The sequence below is a fragment of the Natator depressus genome, chromosome 5 (genome assembly GCF_965152275.1).
Source record: "Natator depressus isolate rNatDep1 chromosome 5, rNatDep2.hap1, whole genome shotgun sequence".
Lineage (NCBI taxonomy): Eukaryota > Metazoa > Chordata > Testudines > Cheloniidae > Natator > Natator depressus.
In genome coordinates, this window is record NC_134238.1 from 44,875,288 (window position 1) to 44,891,106 (window position 15,819).

Sequence of the window (15,819 nt, forward strand, 5' to 3'; positions counted from 1 at the left end):
TTTCATCTCTCAATGAAAGTTGCTTTCCTAGTCACTATCACATCAGCCAGAAGGATCAGTGAGCTGGGAGCACTAATGGCAGACCCATCTTATACTACTGTCTATAAAGAACAGATCTCTGTTTGCCCCCACCCCAAATTCATTCCTAAAGTAATTTCAGAGTTTCACAGAAGTCTTAACCATCCATTTAACTATCTTTTTTTCTGAAATCGCATGTTTCTGATGAGAAGTGGCTTCATTCGCTAAACATCTGAAGATCACTGGCCTTTTATCTACAAAGAACAAAAGCATTTTGAAAGACACCTAGACTTTTTGTTACCACAGCAGAGAGATCAAGGGGTCAAGCTATATCTGTATAAATGCTTCCTAAATGTATCTCTGGCTGCATTATCATTTGCTACCAACTAGATCACATCCTTCCCCTGAAGTTGGGGTGAGGGCTCATTCCACCAGACAACAATCAACTTGTGCTGAGTCTCTAAGGGGAGACTTCTCACCTTTCTGTTCTCAGGCCTGGAGGAGGGCACTATATAATGAACTTCACCCACCCTGTTCTTGGCTTGGGCTCGAAGGGGCTAGGGAATTGCTGCTGAAATGTCAGGAATGCTTTTTACATGCAACAGATGGCCTGCTTGTTCCGATCAGGGATGGAATGAATCAACCCCTTGTTCCCAAAAAGAATGGAGCATTAAATCCACTCTCCAAATAAAGTGTAAGGTGGAGGTGGAATGTAGATTGGGACGTTGTGTTCAGGTAGGTTAGTAGGAGGGAGTCTTTATATTCATATTTCTCAGCTTGCTATGTTCTAGTGGCTGCCGTTTTGCTACAACCCGTTGGCTGTTTTCCAGGTGACCTGGTTTGGGGTTGTGATACTTCACTTTTGAGGGACTCTACTTAATCCTGATGGAGAGGGATTTTAGGACCGAGTGCAGTATTATGTCCTGGCCCAGTCCTCCCTTCCGGATAGTCACCAGTCTGTTGTAAATGGACCCAAATCCTGGGCTCCATGTGCTACAACGGTGCCCTTCTCCCCCGCTTCCACAATCTGGGTAGTGATTGGTCACTGTTCATAATTCTGGGTCTCAGGCACACTGTCCGGTGCAGCCCTGTGTCTGACACCTTCTTGGGTAGTGGAACCACATACTCTGGCTGCCTTAGATCCTGAAACTAGTACCTCAGCCCTTCTGAGCCCTCAGTTGTTTACATGTTTTCCCAGAGTCTACCTGGCTGTGGGAGCTCTGGTTTTTAGTTAAATCCTTCAGGACAATGTGACTGGAAAGCAAGGAACATGCAGTAAACTTAGCAAGGGAACTTCTTAACCATAGACACTTTACTCTTAATGAAGTGCACTAGAGAATCATACATCTTTGAAAAACAACACCAATACTGAATGCAACTCCCAATATCTGATCTCACCTCATCTGAGAGTCCTGGCTTTCGTCGGTGTTCTTAGGCTAGGCAGCACTTCTTGCCTTCTCTCTCTTAGGACTGGTTTTGCATGTAGAAGTAGTCTGCCCTTGCTTAGAGAAGCACCCACCTTTTAAACAGTCTGTCCCTTTTTTGTCTTTGTGCCTTAGCTGGGGGGAATTAAAGGTTCCCGTCTTCCCCGTTTCCCCTGGTCAGTCTTGTTGAGTGTCTTTTAACATCAGTGACCTTACTGTTCCAGCAGGGGACAGTCAGTTAACGACGTTAACTTTCTCATTGTTAACCCTCTCTGAAATGTTCCACACCCCCAACATGAGCAGGAAAGTGTCTAGAATAGACTGGCCTTGTCAGAACGAGGCTGTTTTTCAATACAAACAGGATCTCTCAAGCCAACATAGGGGTTACAATACAAACTGAAGGTTACTATCAAAAGTGGTGTTTACATTACAAAATGGAATTCATAATTTGAGACAGACATGCCTAGTCTGTCACAAAAATGATCTAAGGTGCATGGTTAAATAGCTGATTACATGTTTCTGAAATGTATTAATTATCTGTTCGTCTATGCTCATGACTTTCAGGCACTCCCTGTATACGAGAAGTCAGGGAAGGCACTACTGATGACAGATGCTTGTTTTGGCTACGGTGATATAAATGAGAGCAACTCCATTGAAGTTATTTACCCCCAGGGTAAATCTAGCGCAAAGAAGTATCGGGCCCTCCATTTTGTAACTCACCTTTTTAAGACTTAAAATCTTTTTGCCCTAATAACTCTTCAGTTACCACAAGCCTACTCTGAATGTTCACAAACATTACTGCTTTCTTGTGGCATGAAGATTTGCTCCTAAAACTGACTTTTTGAAAAAGTAAAACACTTAACTACCATAATTGTTTCTTACACAAGTGAACACTAAAGAGTTGCTTTTTAAGATTGCATGACTACTGTATAAAACACTGGCTCTTGAAGTCAAATCATTACACTTTTAAAATTGATCCTAATTGGTGATGGTTTTGTGATGAGAATACTTGAGCTTTTAAACTAGAGCAGTACCTCTGGGAGTAAGGAAAATGGAAAGACTAACTCTACTTTTTAGTAAATATCTGTTAAGTAAGTTAGTGTTCAGTGCCAGCACATCTGGGTAAGCCAGTGTTTTCATAAGTTATTGATTTAATGTTGGTGAAAGCTTCACTGTTGTGAAGAAATTACTGAGTTTGTGCAGATGTTTTATTGTGATAGATCTATTATCCAGCTATTAGAAGATAAATGACTGATCTTTCCCAGTTTCCATGCCTCCAGAAAATTGAAATAAGAAGGGGAATATCATTTGGGCTGTATGATTAGGGCAGGTGGGATGGCCATTAATTTTGAGAGAAAGGAATCTTGGCAGGCATAGGCCAGTGCAGCATATTATCAATCAAACCTCGATGCATTTCTTGTGATGACCCAGCACACTCAGGTTTTTGCAGCGTTAATTAGAATTCATGACAAAATAGATGCAAGGAAACGTTTTGTACCCTTCATAATTTTGTAGAAAATTTATTGTTATTAGAGGAACCATTTGCTTAGTGTGATTTTTTTCATTACCAGCTTGTCAACTAGCATAGATAATCTGGAGAAAATATGAACTCCATAGATTGGGTGTCACTTTTGTTGATGGTTCATGTAGTTTACCTTGGAGCGCAGCTAATGGCTGAAGTTCATAGCAACAGCACAGAAAAACGTGGCAACCAGTGAAAGACAAATGAACCATGTTTATTGCTTTAATATAAAAAATACATAAATGGAAAGCTGCATTTGAATTTGACGAGCTCATTGCTAGTTTTGTTGGAGTGATTTATTTTTTCTCCTTATACATAAAAGCTGCTATTGACACAGTGAGATGGAAATTAACTGACTGATTTTTCGAAACCAATATTTTTTGGTTTTAAATTCTGAGTGGATCATTTTGTTTTAATTCTAAATGTTTTTATAGAATATTGATGCTTTAATACACTAAGATTATTAGCTGTGCCTTTGATGTTTAGATATACAGGAGGGTCATACTTTAGGGGAAATGGCTAGAGCTAACTAGAGAATGGTCCTTTTATTAGGGAAAAGTTAGAAAACTTGGTTTCTTTTTTCTCTTGCTGTCTCTAAACTTTGAATATGGTTCTAAATCCTCCATTCTTGTCTCTTGTAATAAAACCTTGCTTTTGGAAAATGGAGAGAATAAAAAGAATCAAGTTAATCTAATATTTTCTTAAGTAGTGTGCGCATTACAGTAAGTGCTATGCAAATCAACTCAAATAATTGGTTCATGAACTGTAAATATGACAATTTCTGCTGACCTCAGCACATTCTTTGCATTTGATGGTACACAATGAAGTTCTTATAGTGCTTAAAAAAAACAACCCCAAAGTCCTGTGCTCTGTTATGGAGGTATCAGAAACATTAATGACTAGAGTATAGTCAGTCGCACACTTGCGTGGCTGACATATATCCAGATAAATATAGATATATTCCATGCATTTAAAATACAAGAATGATAAACGTTGTAATTAAATATTTCTTTGCATCTAATAGAACAAAAATACATGTTTCAAAAGTATTATTTATTTTAAAAAAGGTAAAATTCCACTGCCCATTATATTAAATCCTGCAGAAGGCCCCATGTGCATTAAAGCTGCAATGAATCTACTGCAGAGTGGATGCACAGATGGGCTCTGCACCACATGCACGTCCTCAGCACAAACTCTGTCGCTCATCGTGGGCTGAGGAATGTTGTATAAAAGGACCACTGAGTCTGTAGTTATGCAGGTAAAGTGGCCAGCAACTCCTGAGTTTTCAGAACGCATCAGTTTTCAGTAAAGTGTAGAGGAGTTGATGGGTGATCATCAGCCTTTCTGCAAATCCAGTTGCTTATTTTGAGCCCAAATATGAGTTTAGGAGCTTCACTTCAGGTACCATTCTTAAAAATTTTGGCCAACATTTTTAAGAAACCTCTCTGTATTTAAACTACATCTAAATCTACAATATTTTGTTGCCATCTCAGTTTTCAAACTAAGTGTAATATTTGAATATGCTGAGGTAGTTCTAGTACCAGTATAACACAAGCTTATTAACTAGTCCTAACCACCAAATAAATAGAAATGTGTTTAATTACATGAATAATTACCTAACTTGTCTATTACATCTATGCAATAATAAAGCTTAATATAACAAAATTTAAAAATACTGAAAACACAAAATGACCTTTCTATATGTGATATAATAATTTTCTATTTTCTGTTGCAAGTATAATGCATTTTTATTTAGTTCTTACAAATAATAAATTATTTGTGCTCTGGAATGCATTGCGTATTCGGTAGGTAACAGCACATGGGCAGGGTTTGGGACGATAAATGCAACTTCACGTTTAGACTTTTTAGTAATTCATAAAATTCCCACAGGATCTGAAACTTGTTTAGCATAATATCAAGACTATATTCCTGAGGTATTTTCTTTCAGTTGTAATGTTGGATGCATACTAATAGCCCAAATGTAGAGGAAAAATCTAACATATGAATATCATTGTATTTAATATTTCTCAAGAAGTGCCATTTCGATAAACTGTATTTCTATTTAATTGCTTACTTTAAGTAAGTGGGGAAATTTTAGAAGTTAAAATTCACATCCCCAGTGCTCAGATAGAATGACATTATTTGCTCCCGGAAAGCTGGATTGCAGGCATGCTAACTGCAAACATATCAGTTGTTTCATATAGAAGTTTTATCATGTTAGATGTTTTGCTTAACATGTTCCTTGACATAAAGCAAATCTTATCTAAAACAATTAGGAAAGGAAGAACAGTAATACTTGACTCATTGACAAGTGCTTAGGCTGTGTGTAACTGATTTCCTGGAGGCAACTTAAGTATATACAGTATGGTGTTTGCTGTTCTGTTTTTTTTTTATTATTGAAGGTGATTATACCAATAGCTTTTTGGTTTCTGTAGCAGAGAAGTAGTCCAGTGGAGTCCAAAGCCCAAACTAAAGTTATCACAAATTTATTTGATTAGGAGCTTGGAATTCCTGTGCTTTAAAATTTTGGAAATTGTGTTCTGGAATACATATGTTGCTTGTCTTTGAAGCTTGACATCTTTCATAGAATGACTTGCTGCCATTGTTTCAAGAAGGATCCCCCACAAAAGTTTTCCTCCGTAGCACTTGAGAAACCCCACACAGGAGGAACCATGTGTTTGCAGATAATAGGTCTCTAGAATCTGTTCATTTAGTTTTTTCATGAAAACAAAATTACTTTCATAACCAAGGAAGGAGAGAGAACCATATGGCAAGGAAATTTTATATTATGTGTACATCCTGAAAATATTTATACTATATTCAACTTGTGCAACTTTGAAATTGGAGGGAGGGAGGCAAATAACTTGTAGAAGAGTCTGGATGGATTCTGAGAAAATCCTCTGAGAAAATTGCTGAAAATATCTAACATATTCAAAAGGCATAACATTTGCTCTTTAGAAGTAATTTTATGAACCCCAGGGATAAGTCGCATTTGGCAGTGATTGTTTAGCAGTCAAGAGAGGGTGTTGGTCTCCATTACGTCAGAGAAATCACCCCACTTTCTCCTCCAATTTGATCATGGAATGTTAATAAGTGCATGACACTATTTTGTATTTGTACTTACCGTTAACTTGCAGATAATGTGAAGTAAGTCTTATATCTGATAAATTCTTTGTGAAACCATGAATTACCACCCCTACCCCCGCCAAAAAATCTCAAAAGAACTCTTTTTGCTTGCACTATATCTTCAGTGCTAGGGTTGAGATTAAATATGTTTGTCTGTTTTGTTTGAAAAAGGGACATATTCTGCCAAATATACTGATTAATGCAGTTATTCAGAATCCATTTTAAAATAAGACTCCACTTGTGAGAGTAGAGGGGGAGTCTCTTTTTCTGGTTATTATCTTTTTGCATAATGGACATGCTTTAAAGTACTGAGAATTGCCAATACTAGTTCTAAGAATTGCCAATACATACTCACGTATGGATCATTTGTAAAGAGAATCACTGACTCTTGTTTTTACAATTTTGTTTTCTAGCTGGTGGCTGGGAGTGTGGTGATGGCATTTGAGGAAGTGTGCCCGGATAGGATAGATCTGATTCATAAGAACTATCGAAAGCTGTGTAATTTGTTGGTTGATGTCGAGGAGTGGGGGCAAGTTGTTATCATCCACATGCTAACTCGATATGCACGTACACAATTCGTGAGTCCTTGGAAGGAGGTAAGTTTGTCTCTTTTGTTCTCAATAACCTGACAACAAAAATACTTTAGATTGTGTTGCTGTTCATGAAAATGCGTAGTTTCACCTTCATGAAGTGGATACTAGTTTGTAGAACTGACATCTTTAATTAAATAAAAAATTGAAATCCTCAGTTAAATTTTTTTTTTTGTGTGTGGATAGCATGAGAAATCTTCCTTCCAAACTGTAACCACTTGCCTTCCTTCTGTACTCAGGGCGTGGGTGGGTGGGTGTTCGTTCCCAATGGCGCAGCACTCTCCTGACAGCTGTGGGACTCTGATTGTAATAGCTCCACTCTCTACACTTTATGGAAATGTTGATACTAAGATTTAGAAAACCAATTTTTCAAAATCCTATGTTAGGAGCTTTGTTTAGCTTTCACTGCCTGTCATAGCCCTTATAACTGAAGGGTTCTTCCCCTATCTTGTGCAGAGTCCTCTTAGCCTTTTCAAACTGTGTTTGTGTCGCAGTGCATTGAACAATATCAGCATTTTGACACATAGTATATACTATGCTGATGGCTTATGTACATACCTATGTTTTGAAATAAGACAGGTGTTAGTGAAGCACAATAATTTTAGATGTCTAAAGCTCTTTATGCAAATGTATACCTGGAGTACCATTTATATGCTATTTTTTTTCTTGATGTAATACTGGTAACTGTCTACTTTTGTCCTTGCGTTAAAAAAGGGCAGTGTCCATATTTCATTGCTCTTTAAAAAACAAAAAAGCAACGTGCTCCAGCAGTTAGTGATGCATATAACACCAATTTCAATTGGACTTTACTTCTGAAGAATAATTAAATAAAATTAAGTACTTTTTAAAAGAATATCAGAAAACATATTTTTAAATATGGCTGTTCGGCAGTACTAATACTGTAGTTTATTGTATGAAATCACTGAGTTACAGAACTTGAAATAACATTTCAGTTTATGCATCTTTATAAATTTGAGTTGATTTTGTACTCGTTTATAGTGTTCGTTTTGAGATTGGCGGAGTACAGTTAGTTACTTTTGATCAGTTACTTTCATCTTCTACATTATCACTGTGAAAGTACCCAGTAGGCTTAGTACAATTATGTACTTTCATAGTGATAAAGTAGAAGATGAAAGTATCTCAAAACCAGTGCTATAAAATAGTGCGAAATTAACTCAAAATTATAAAGATACACAGGTGTTTATACAGAGGTGTGTGGATATAGATAGCCCACCTTGCCATCTATATTGCCTATGCTATATTTTCTATTGTATTTGTCTAGATCTAAATGTTTCTACCAAAGTTCTGCTAATACACCTAAATATACACATGCAGGCACCTTAGATATTTCAGTCATAAATATTGATTTATTAGACTGCCATTTCTTTTAAACTTGTGGTTTTGTGATTTGAACAAAGAGAGAGATGAGACCATCAACCTGATTCTGACACATGACTTATAGCTAGGATTTGATCTTTTTGTAGGTATTGGAAGCTAAAATGCTATTATATATAACACACATTTCCATCTAGCCCAGATATGTTTCATCCTGTGTGTCTATGTAGTCAGAATATGACACATACAAAAGTGTGTAGAAAGAGACTCTTCGGAGCAGGGATAATCTTTTTGTTCTGTGTTTGTATAGCACCATGCACAGTGGATCCTGATCCATGGCTGGGACTCTAGGTGCTATGATAATACAAATAATAATAAAAATTCTTCTGCATATGAGTTTTATGGTACCTAGTGTGTTTTACCTGACATTCTAATTGTTTAAACACACATAGTAGCTTTAGAAGAATAGAATTGCATAGAAAAATATAACATTAATTTGAATATGAAGTAAGCATACAAAAACGTAGACATAGAGTACAGCCTGAGACTCATCCCTAACTATGTTGTTTATTGCAACTGCCTAGGTTTTTGTACCTTACGGTATGTAATAACTGATGTTCAGAAGTCTTCTGATACACTATAAAACTGCTAACAGCACTATTTAGTTAATATCTTTAGACAAGCAATTTTTAACCATATTTAGCAGGCTGATAGGTCTGACTGCAACTGCTTTGCTGGTAGGGAGAAGTAGTAAGAATTAGGAGATAGCTGAGGGAAGCCAGCATTCCACAGCTGACTCTTCTTCTGCCTCATGACCCACCTGCAGAGCCCCATGCCCAAGAGCAGTTAGACTTGAGATGTATTTCTCTGCTTTTCCCATCATCCTATAAGGTTGGCTTTTTAGATGAGAAGATGGGACGGATGGTCCCTTTTCTCATGGAATATAGTTTCTCTTTCTGGTGCTGCTGTGTTGAGTGCTGCCTTTATCCATGAGTCTAATCATTTAAAAACTTGAGTCTAAAGTGAAGGCATTTCCTTAAATTTACTAAAATATAACATTGTGTTTACTGTCTCCATGCTTTCAATATTGAAAAGCTTGGGTAGGAGTGAGAGCAACATTTCAATGTTACCACAGGAGCCATAACTCTTAAACAAATCAGATAATGCATCTTATAATAATAATAATAATAATAATAATAAAAAAGTGTGTGTGGAGAGGGGCAAGGGAATTGGCCTATGCTTAATATATTTTAAATGGTCCTGACTAGCCTAAGAAACTTGTCTTAAGAAGAATAGGGTGAGCGGGAATGAGCAGACTCTTCTGTCTTTTTGGCTGGAAACAGTTGTGTTGTGTAATGGAGTGTTGGAAATTTTTTTTTACGTAGTGGGAGAGTGTGGCTTAACATGGCATCAGTCCATCTGTTCTAATGTTTACAAAGGAGAAAAGACAATATAACTATTTTAAGTGAAAGCTCAGAATTTATATTTATGGGCATTACTGTAGTCATCATCACTGTAGTAAGAGTTGTAGAATGCAGTAAAAACTTCTGAGACTGTAGTGTCATGAGGCTCTGTTGAGACCCCCTAGAGGGTATGTAGTGTTAAATGGCTTAACTTTTTTCATTCCTTTGCTTTTGAGGTCGTCAAATATGTTGCGTGCAGCAGCCTTAACTGATAAATAACATAGTGTTTATGTGTAATGAAGAGTGAATCAGGAAAGGAAAAAATATTCTGAAGCAGTCTACATAGGGCACACACTTTTTTTCCTTTGCTTCAATGTTCAAACTCAATATTTCCTTCCAAACTTAGCTAAGAGACTATTCCTCATGGGGAATTATCACTTCCGAAGTCTTAAATTTTTGTTTGGCCAGTTTAAAAAAATCAAGGGTGGTGAGTTTAAAAATTTTTTTTTACCTTTCAATTAAACTCTTCTCCTTTTCCCTTAACTCAAATTACCTGAAGAGGTTTTCCTCCAACTTTGCAAAAGTATTCACCTCTGGGATATTCAGACAGAGCTTGATTTAGGTACATGGGAGTTTTGCCATTTATTTCCATGGGAGCAGGATCAAACCCTTCATGTAGGTAATGAGAACCACATAAACACAGAATGAGAAGGTTGATCTCAGAAGTAGAATTCTTGAACAAATGAACAAAGTGTTACAATAGAAGTTTGTATATAACCTTATCTCATAGCTTTTGCTATCTACTAAAGCTGTATCTCTGAATATTTAAATATACTATACTCGTGTAATTCCCTGTTCATGTCAATGTCATTGTTTGATATGACAAGTATTCAGTGTTGCAATTTTATATGTTCAGTTGACTGTGCTGTTTATTTTTTAAAACGTGTTTTACTATAGTAGTTTATACAAAGGATGCTCTTTAGTTTATGTGGAGATTCAACTATTCTCACACTTTATTTTTTTTAAGCAATTTAATAAAACTTCTTTAGCTAGAGTGAATTTGGCTCAGCCTGCAGCAATTAAATTGCTTTTATTAAATAGTTTGTCATTTTTAGCTTGCCTACTCATTCTGATCTTTTAAAGGTGATCTGAAAAGGGGGAAAAAACCCACTTGCATGCCCTAGTTTTTACCTGTAAATAGTATCAGGGCAGTTGAGACTTCATACTCCTTTTCTTTATTGAAGATTTTCTTGATGGACTTAGCTAGTTGTATCAAAGGCTATTGGGAGGTTTCTCATCCTACTATAGAAGGGGTGGCATATTGAATCCTTAGCAAAGATGGCATGTGTGTCAAGTGTTTTAGATAAATGTGTTAATTAAGGAGGAAAAAACAAAGGGGGGGGGAGGAAAAATAACCCCAGAAATAACTTTAAATAGGCTGAATAAAACTGACATTTCCTTGCGTTCAGTTTCAGTTGCATTTAAGTCGCTGTGTGTTTCACATATTGGGGTTCAAGAGAACTTGATTTGAAGGAGCAGGTAAATCCTTTTTTTTTTTTTTTTTTTTTTTTTTTTTTGGAAGAGGCATGTTATTGAAGAATACAGGAATTCAGCTTTCAATATTTTTCAGGTATACAACACTTCAAGAATCCTGCCTGCGTGTAATATATTTAGACTTGATAAAATTACCCTTGTCTGTCCTGATTAGCCTCACTTCAGAAATTTTGGTTAATACATTTTGTTCTTCAGCCCAGTGTCTCCCACAGTTTTGGACGTCTAGGGCTGCTTTTCTCTCTCGGCAGTTTCACGGAGGTGAATCAGCATTTTGGCACCTCTGAAGTGAGCTGTAGCTCACGAAAGCTTATGCTCAAATAAATTGGTTAGTCTCTAAGGTGCCACAAGTACTCCTTTTCTTTTTGCGAATACAGACTAACACGGCTGTTACTCTGAAATTTGGCACCTCTGTGCTCCTGTTTGCTGTGGCAGCAGACAGTGACAGTTTTTGTTGCTCCCACCCTTACTCTTTCTGTGTTATCTTTTTCGGCCTAGATTTTGGGCAGTGGAGTAAAGTTCCTTCCTCTTCAGTGTTCTTCTTCCTCCCTGGATTGGTTAACCTGTTGGGGGTTTAACTCAACCTGAGTCTCTGTTGCATTATCTCCCTGCCAGCTGCTCTGCTCCTATACAGGCAGGGCAGTGTAGCTGAGAAAGCACTAGGTTAAATCCAAGCTGCTCTCTATTTGTGAGAAATCCTTCCCAGGCTTGGCATGTGGCCAGTTATGCCCAGCCTTTACCCAGGCAACTAATCCTAATCCTGGTCTCAGGGCTATGAGTCAGATAGGCAAGTGGGGGTCCTCTACCCACCACGGCAGCTGCAACTCCGCTGCGGGAAAGCTGGACTAGTGCAGAGCAGGAAGAGGCTCCAAAAGTGAGGAGGACCCTGACTGCTCGACTCAGCAGGTAAGTCCTAGGCAGAACAAAGAGAGGAGGGTTGCAGGGTCTCAGTCCTGTCCACCCACCCAGTAAGTCTTAAAGTGGGTCATGAGCATCCTGGGGAAAGCAGCAGAGTTTCCAGTCAGACTCCCTTGCTCCTTCCCAAGCTGAGCAGAAGGGTTCTGACGATGTGGTTCCCCTCCTTCTCCAGAAGGAACGGGACCCAACAGGTGAGGATTCTGAGTCAGGCCTCTCAAGAGGACTTCAGGCCCTAAGGAAGGCAAGCCACGAGGGGCCTCACCAAAGCTGCAGCAGAGCTTTTACACTTCCAAAGCATGCTGAACAAGGTTAAAAAAAATGAAAAAGGCTAAAAAAGGAAAGAGCCCACAAAATTCAGGACATAGGAGATCTCTTCCTCCTTCCCCACCTCCAAAGAGGATGGCAAGCTATCTGGCTCTGAATCCAACAGGATGTGGGGAAAGATAAAGCAAAGTTTTTTTTCCCCTCCATAACTTTCAAGAACCAAAGCTCTACTACTGAGATCCTGACAGTCGATGTTGCTGTAACATCCCTTGCCAAGTGTATAGTTATTCCCTCAAAAGGAGAATTCTACCCAAAAAATCCCTTGGATAGAAAAATAGAGGCCACTCTTACAAAGGACTTGGGAGTCTCCTTTGCTACCTCCAAGCATCCCTGGCAGCTGCCTACTTTGCAAGAGCATCTTTGTCCTGGATTGGAGATTTCAAAGTCCTTAAGTACAGAGATCATCCTGACTTTGGCTCCACTTTAAAGAAACTCACCCTAGCCAAAAGCATTTGAGGCTGATACCACAACGTATGCAATGAGGTTCTCAGCCTGAGCCATGGATTCTAGCTCAGTAGCCAGGCACCATCTACAGCTCTGACCCTGGAAGGTGGATATTTACTCTCAGCAGTTCATATGCTTGGCCAAGCTCACAGGCTCCTTCCTTTTTGGGGAAAAGCTGGAGAAAGTGGTGGCTGACAATGCGGCAAAATGCAAACAGTCTCACCCTTCCCCACTAAGTGCCCTCAGGAGAGAATATAGACTGGCTTGCAGACAGAGGCACTCCTAATCCTCTACAGAGGTGCCAGCGAAGGGACAACAGATTCTTTAAGGGAAAACAGTGAAATCGAGGTTCAGGGGGAAATGCTTGCGGGATGAGCCCTCCCTCCCCTGCTATCCACTTTGACACTTTATGACAAAGATCGCATAGCACTGAAGCTAGGGGGCAGAATTTCCCTTTTGCTGGAGGAATTGCTTTCAGGAACCACAGACAAGTGGGCCAGAGTTACTCCCTCAAACTGCATGCTCCACTCATTACATTCTTCATCCAATCACCCAGTTCCAAGAACCCTGTAAAACACAACTTGATCCAGAATGAAATCTAATTTTCTGGATATGGGAGTTGATCTCATGTTCCTCAGAAGAAAGGTTTTCTGGGTTCTATTCCACCTTTTTCACTGAGCAGAAATGGGGGGGAGGGGTATCCAAGCTATTCTCAACCACAGAAGGCTTAACAAATGGATGAAGAAGTAGTTTTGGATGGAGACCCTGGCTTCTATAGTGTCTTCGCTGTTATGGGGGGATTCCTTTACTTCAGTAAATCTAGTGGAAAGATATTTCCATATCGTCATCAGACCGTACCACCACAGACTTCCAAGGTTTGTGTATGACAGAAACATTATCTGTACAAACACTTCTGTTTGGCCTGTCATTGCCACCCAGGTTTTTTTTAAAAAAGATATTAGTAGTCATAATAGCCAGACTCAGATTACAGGGAACCCACCTGTACAGTATCCTGGATTATATTGTGATAAGAGCTCTGTCGCAGTCAGCAGTTATCAGGGCCACGTCTCAGATGCTCCTCCAGGCACACCTTTTCATCACCATCGGGCAAGAAAAGTTCCCTTATTCCATCCACCAGAATAACCCACCTGGGAGCAGAAATAGACACCTCAGTAGAAAAAAATTATCCATCAGTAGAAAGGTTTCAGAAAATCCAGGTGTTTATTATCTTGCTCCACCTGCAAGTGTCCTACCATAGCTCTTTGCTTCAAACTGCTCAGAATGTTTGAAAGATCAATACAAGTTCCAACACAAGTGTTCAGCTCCATTCAGTGATGGTCAGCCCATGACAGTGTCCGCAAAGGGATGCCCATTTGCCTTTGAGATCCTTTAGTCTTCACAATCAATGCCAATTTGGTGCGCTGGAGAGCTCACTTAGAGACCCAAACAGCCCAGGGCTTCTGGAGCAAGGAGGAAAAGGCTCACAGCATAAACCTTCTAGAAGTGAGAGTGGTCAAACTAGCTCCACAAAGGTTCCAAATCACCCTAAGGGGGAACCACATTGTGGTTCGTCTGACAATATGACTGTCGTTACATATTTAAACAACGAAGGGGGCATAAGGTTGTGCGACACTACACATAGAAGCAATGGAAATAATGAAGTGGGCAGAACAGTTCCTCCTTCCCATCAAAGTGCATTGGAACCAAAAGTCAACCTGGCTAGCAGATGCACAATCGTCAACTCTGAGTGGTGCCTGAATCCAAGAAGTTTTTGATCTCATCATTAAGATGTTCAGCCTCCTTTCAGCTGACCTGCTGGTAAATCATACGAATGCAAAGAGGCCAAAATATTTCACAAGGGAGGCAGACCCAAGAGCCATGGGGAAGATGCCTTATTACACAGTTGGCTGCAGGGCCTACTTCATGCGTTTCCATCCTTGCTGCTATTGGAAAGGTGGTCCAGAAAATAAAAACAAGAACAGGTGGTGGTAATTCTTATAACTCCTCATTGGCCAAGGAGACTTTGATTCTCAGACCTAATAGAGCTGGAATCCCCACTCCAGCTTCCATGGAGACAGGACATCCTCTTCATTTGGACTCCAGATAGCTTCATCTAACAGCCTATTAGAAGGAAGTGCTCAAAGGTCTGTTTTGTCCTCCATACTTATTAAGACATTGCTTTTGTCTAGGAGAATATCAACACTAAAAGCATATTCCTCTGTCTGGTCCAGATTCTACAACTGCTGCCAAGAACCCAGCGCAATTCCAGCCATTCTGGATTTCCTCCAAGAAGGCATAGACAGAGGAGGCCTTCAGCCCAGTACAGTTGCACGACAGGAGTCTGCTCTTAGTAGCATGTTATTTACAGGATCCTTGGGTTCCCTGGCAGACAATCCATGGGTAACCAGAGTCTTTCAAGCAGTCCAACTTGGACAGGGTACTCTTTCCAAAATGGGACCTACTGCTTGTTTTGAGGGTCCTGACTACCCATCCCTTCGAGCCTTTAACTTCAGTGTCAGCTTTTTATGTATCCAACAAGACTTGTTTCTTAGTGTCTGTCAAGTGTTGGAGCTGGCAGCCTTATCTATATAGGAGCTTGACTCTGTGTTCTACAAGGACAAGGTGGTGCTCAGGATACCTGAATGCTTTCTTCCTAAGGTAAACTCCTCTTTCTGCACTTCCCAAGAAGTTGCACTTCCTTTGTTCTGTCCAAAACCACAACGTCCAATGGAAAAGACATGGGACACCTATGACTGAATGCACTCCTGTATTCACATCATTGTAATGATCTTTGTACAAAATATGCCTTATTGAGGTGTCATTTGAAAACTAATAACTTGCTGGTCAATAATATCATTGTGAAATGCATGTAACATTATATGTAAAGTTATGAACATTAATTGAAATTGTCTGAAATGTGATTGCCAGATGAATCTGGGTAAACCAGTTGCTCAGAGACAAAGGACCAGCTGATGCCTCTAGCCAAGTGTCAGCAAAACTGGTGGGCAATAAACTGTGAAGTGGGCATTCTTTGGCAAGGAAGGGGTACAGGAACAGACTGAGCTGCATTTTAGCAAACAGCACAGAATCCCTTTCACCACCTGACTTTGTCTCCATCCTCACAGCAGGAGCAAATTTTATCTAGGGATAATCCTCAGGAAAAT

The 15,819-nt window shown here is 39.3% G+C and overlaps 1 protein-coding gene across 2 annotated transcripts in view; it reads left to right on the top strand.

Moving 5' to 3' along the window:
* The window catches only part of AP3B1 (adaptor related protein complex 3 subunit beta 1), a 328,644-nt gene that overhangs the window by 115,031 nt on the left and 197,794 nt on the right, over nt 1–15,819 (top strand). For both annotated transcript variants that reach the window (XR_012639514.1, XM_074952685.1), the window contains exon 7: nt 6,504–6,686. Coding sequence is in view for 1 of the 2 variants with exons in the window: in XM_074952685.1 (XP_074808786.1) it covers nt 6,504–6,686 (183 nt within the window). In the remaining variant the exon portion in view is untranslated. The remainder of the gene's footprint in view (nt 1–6,503; nt 6,687–15,819) is intronic.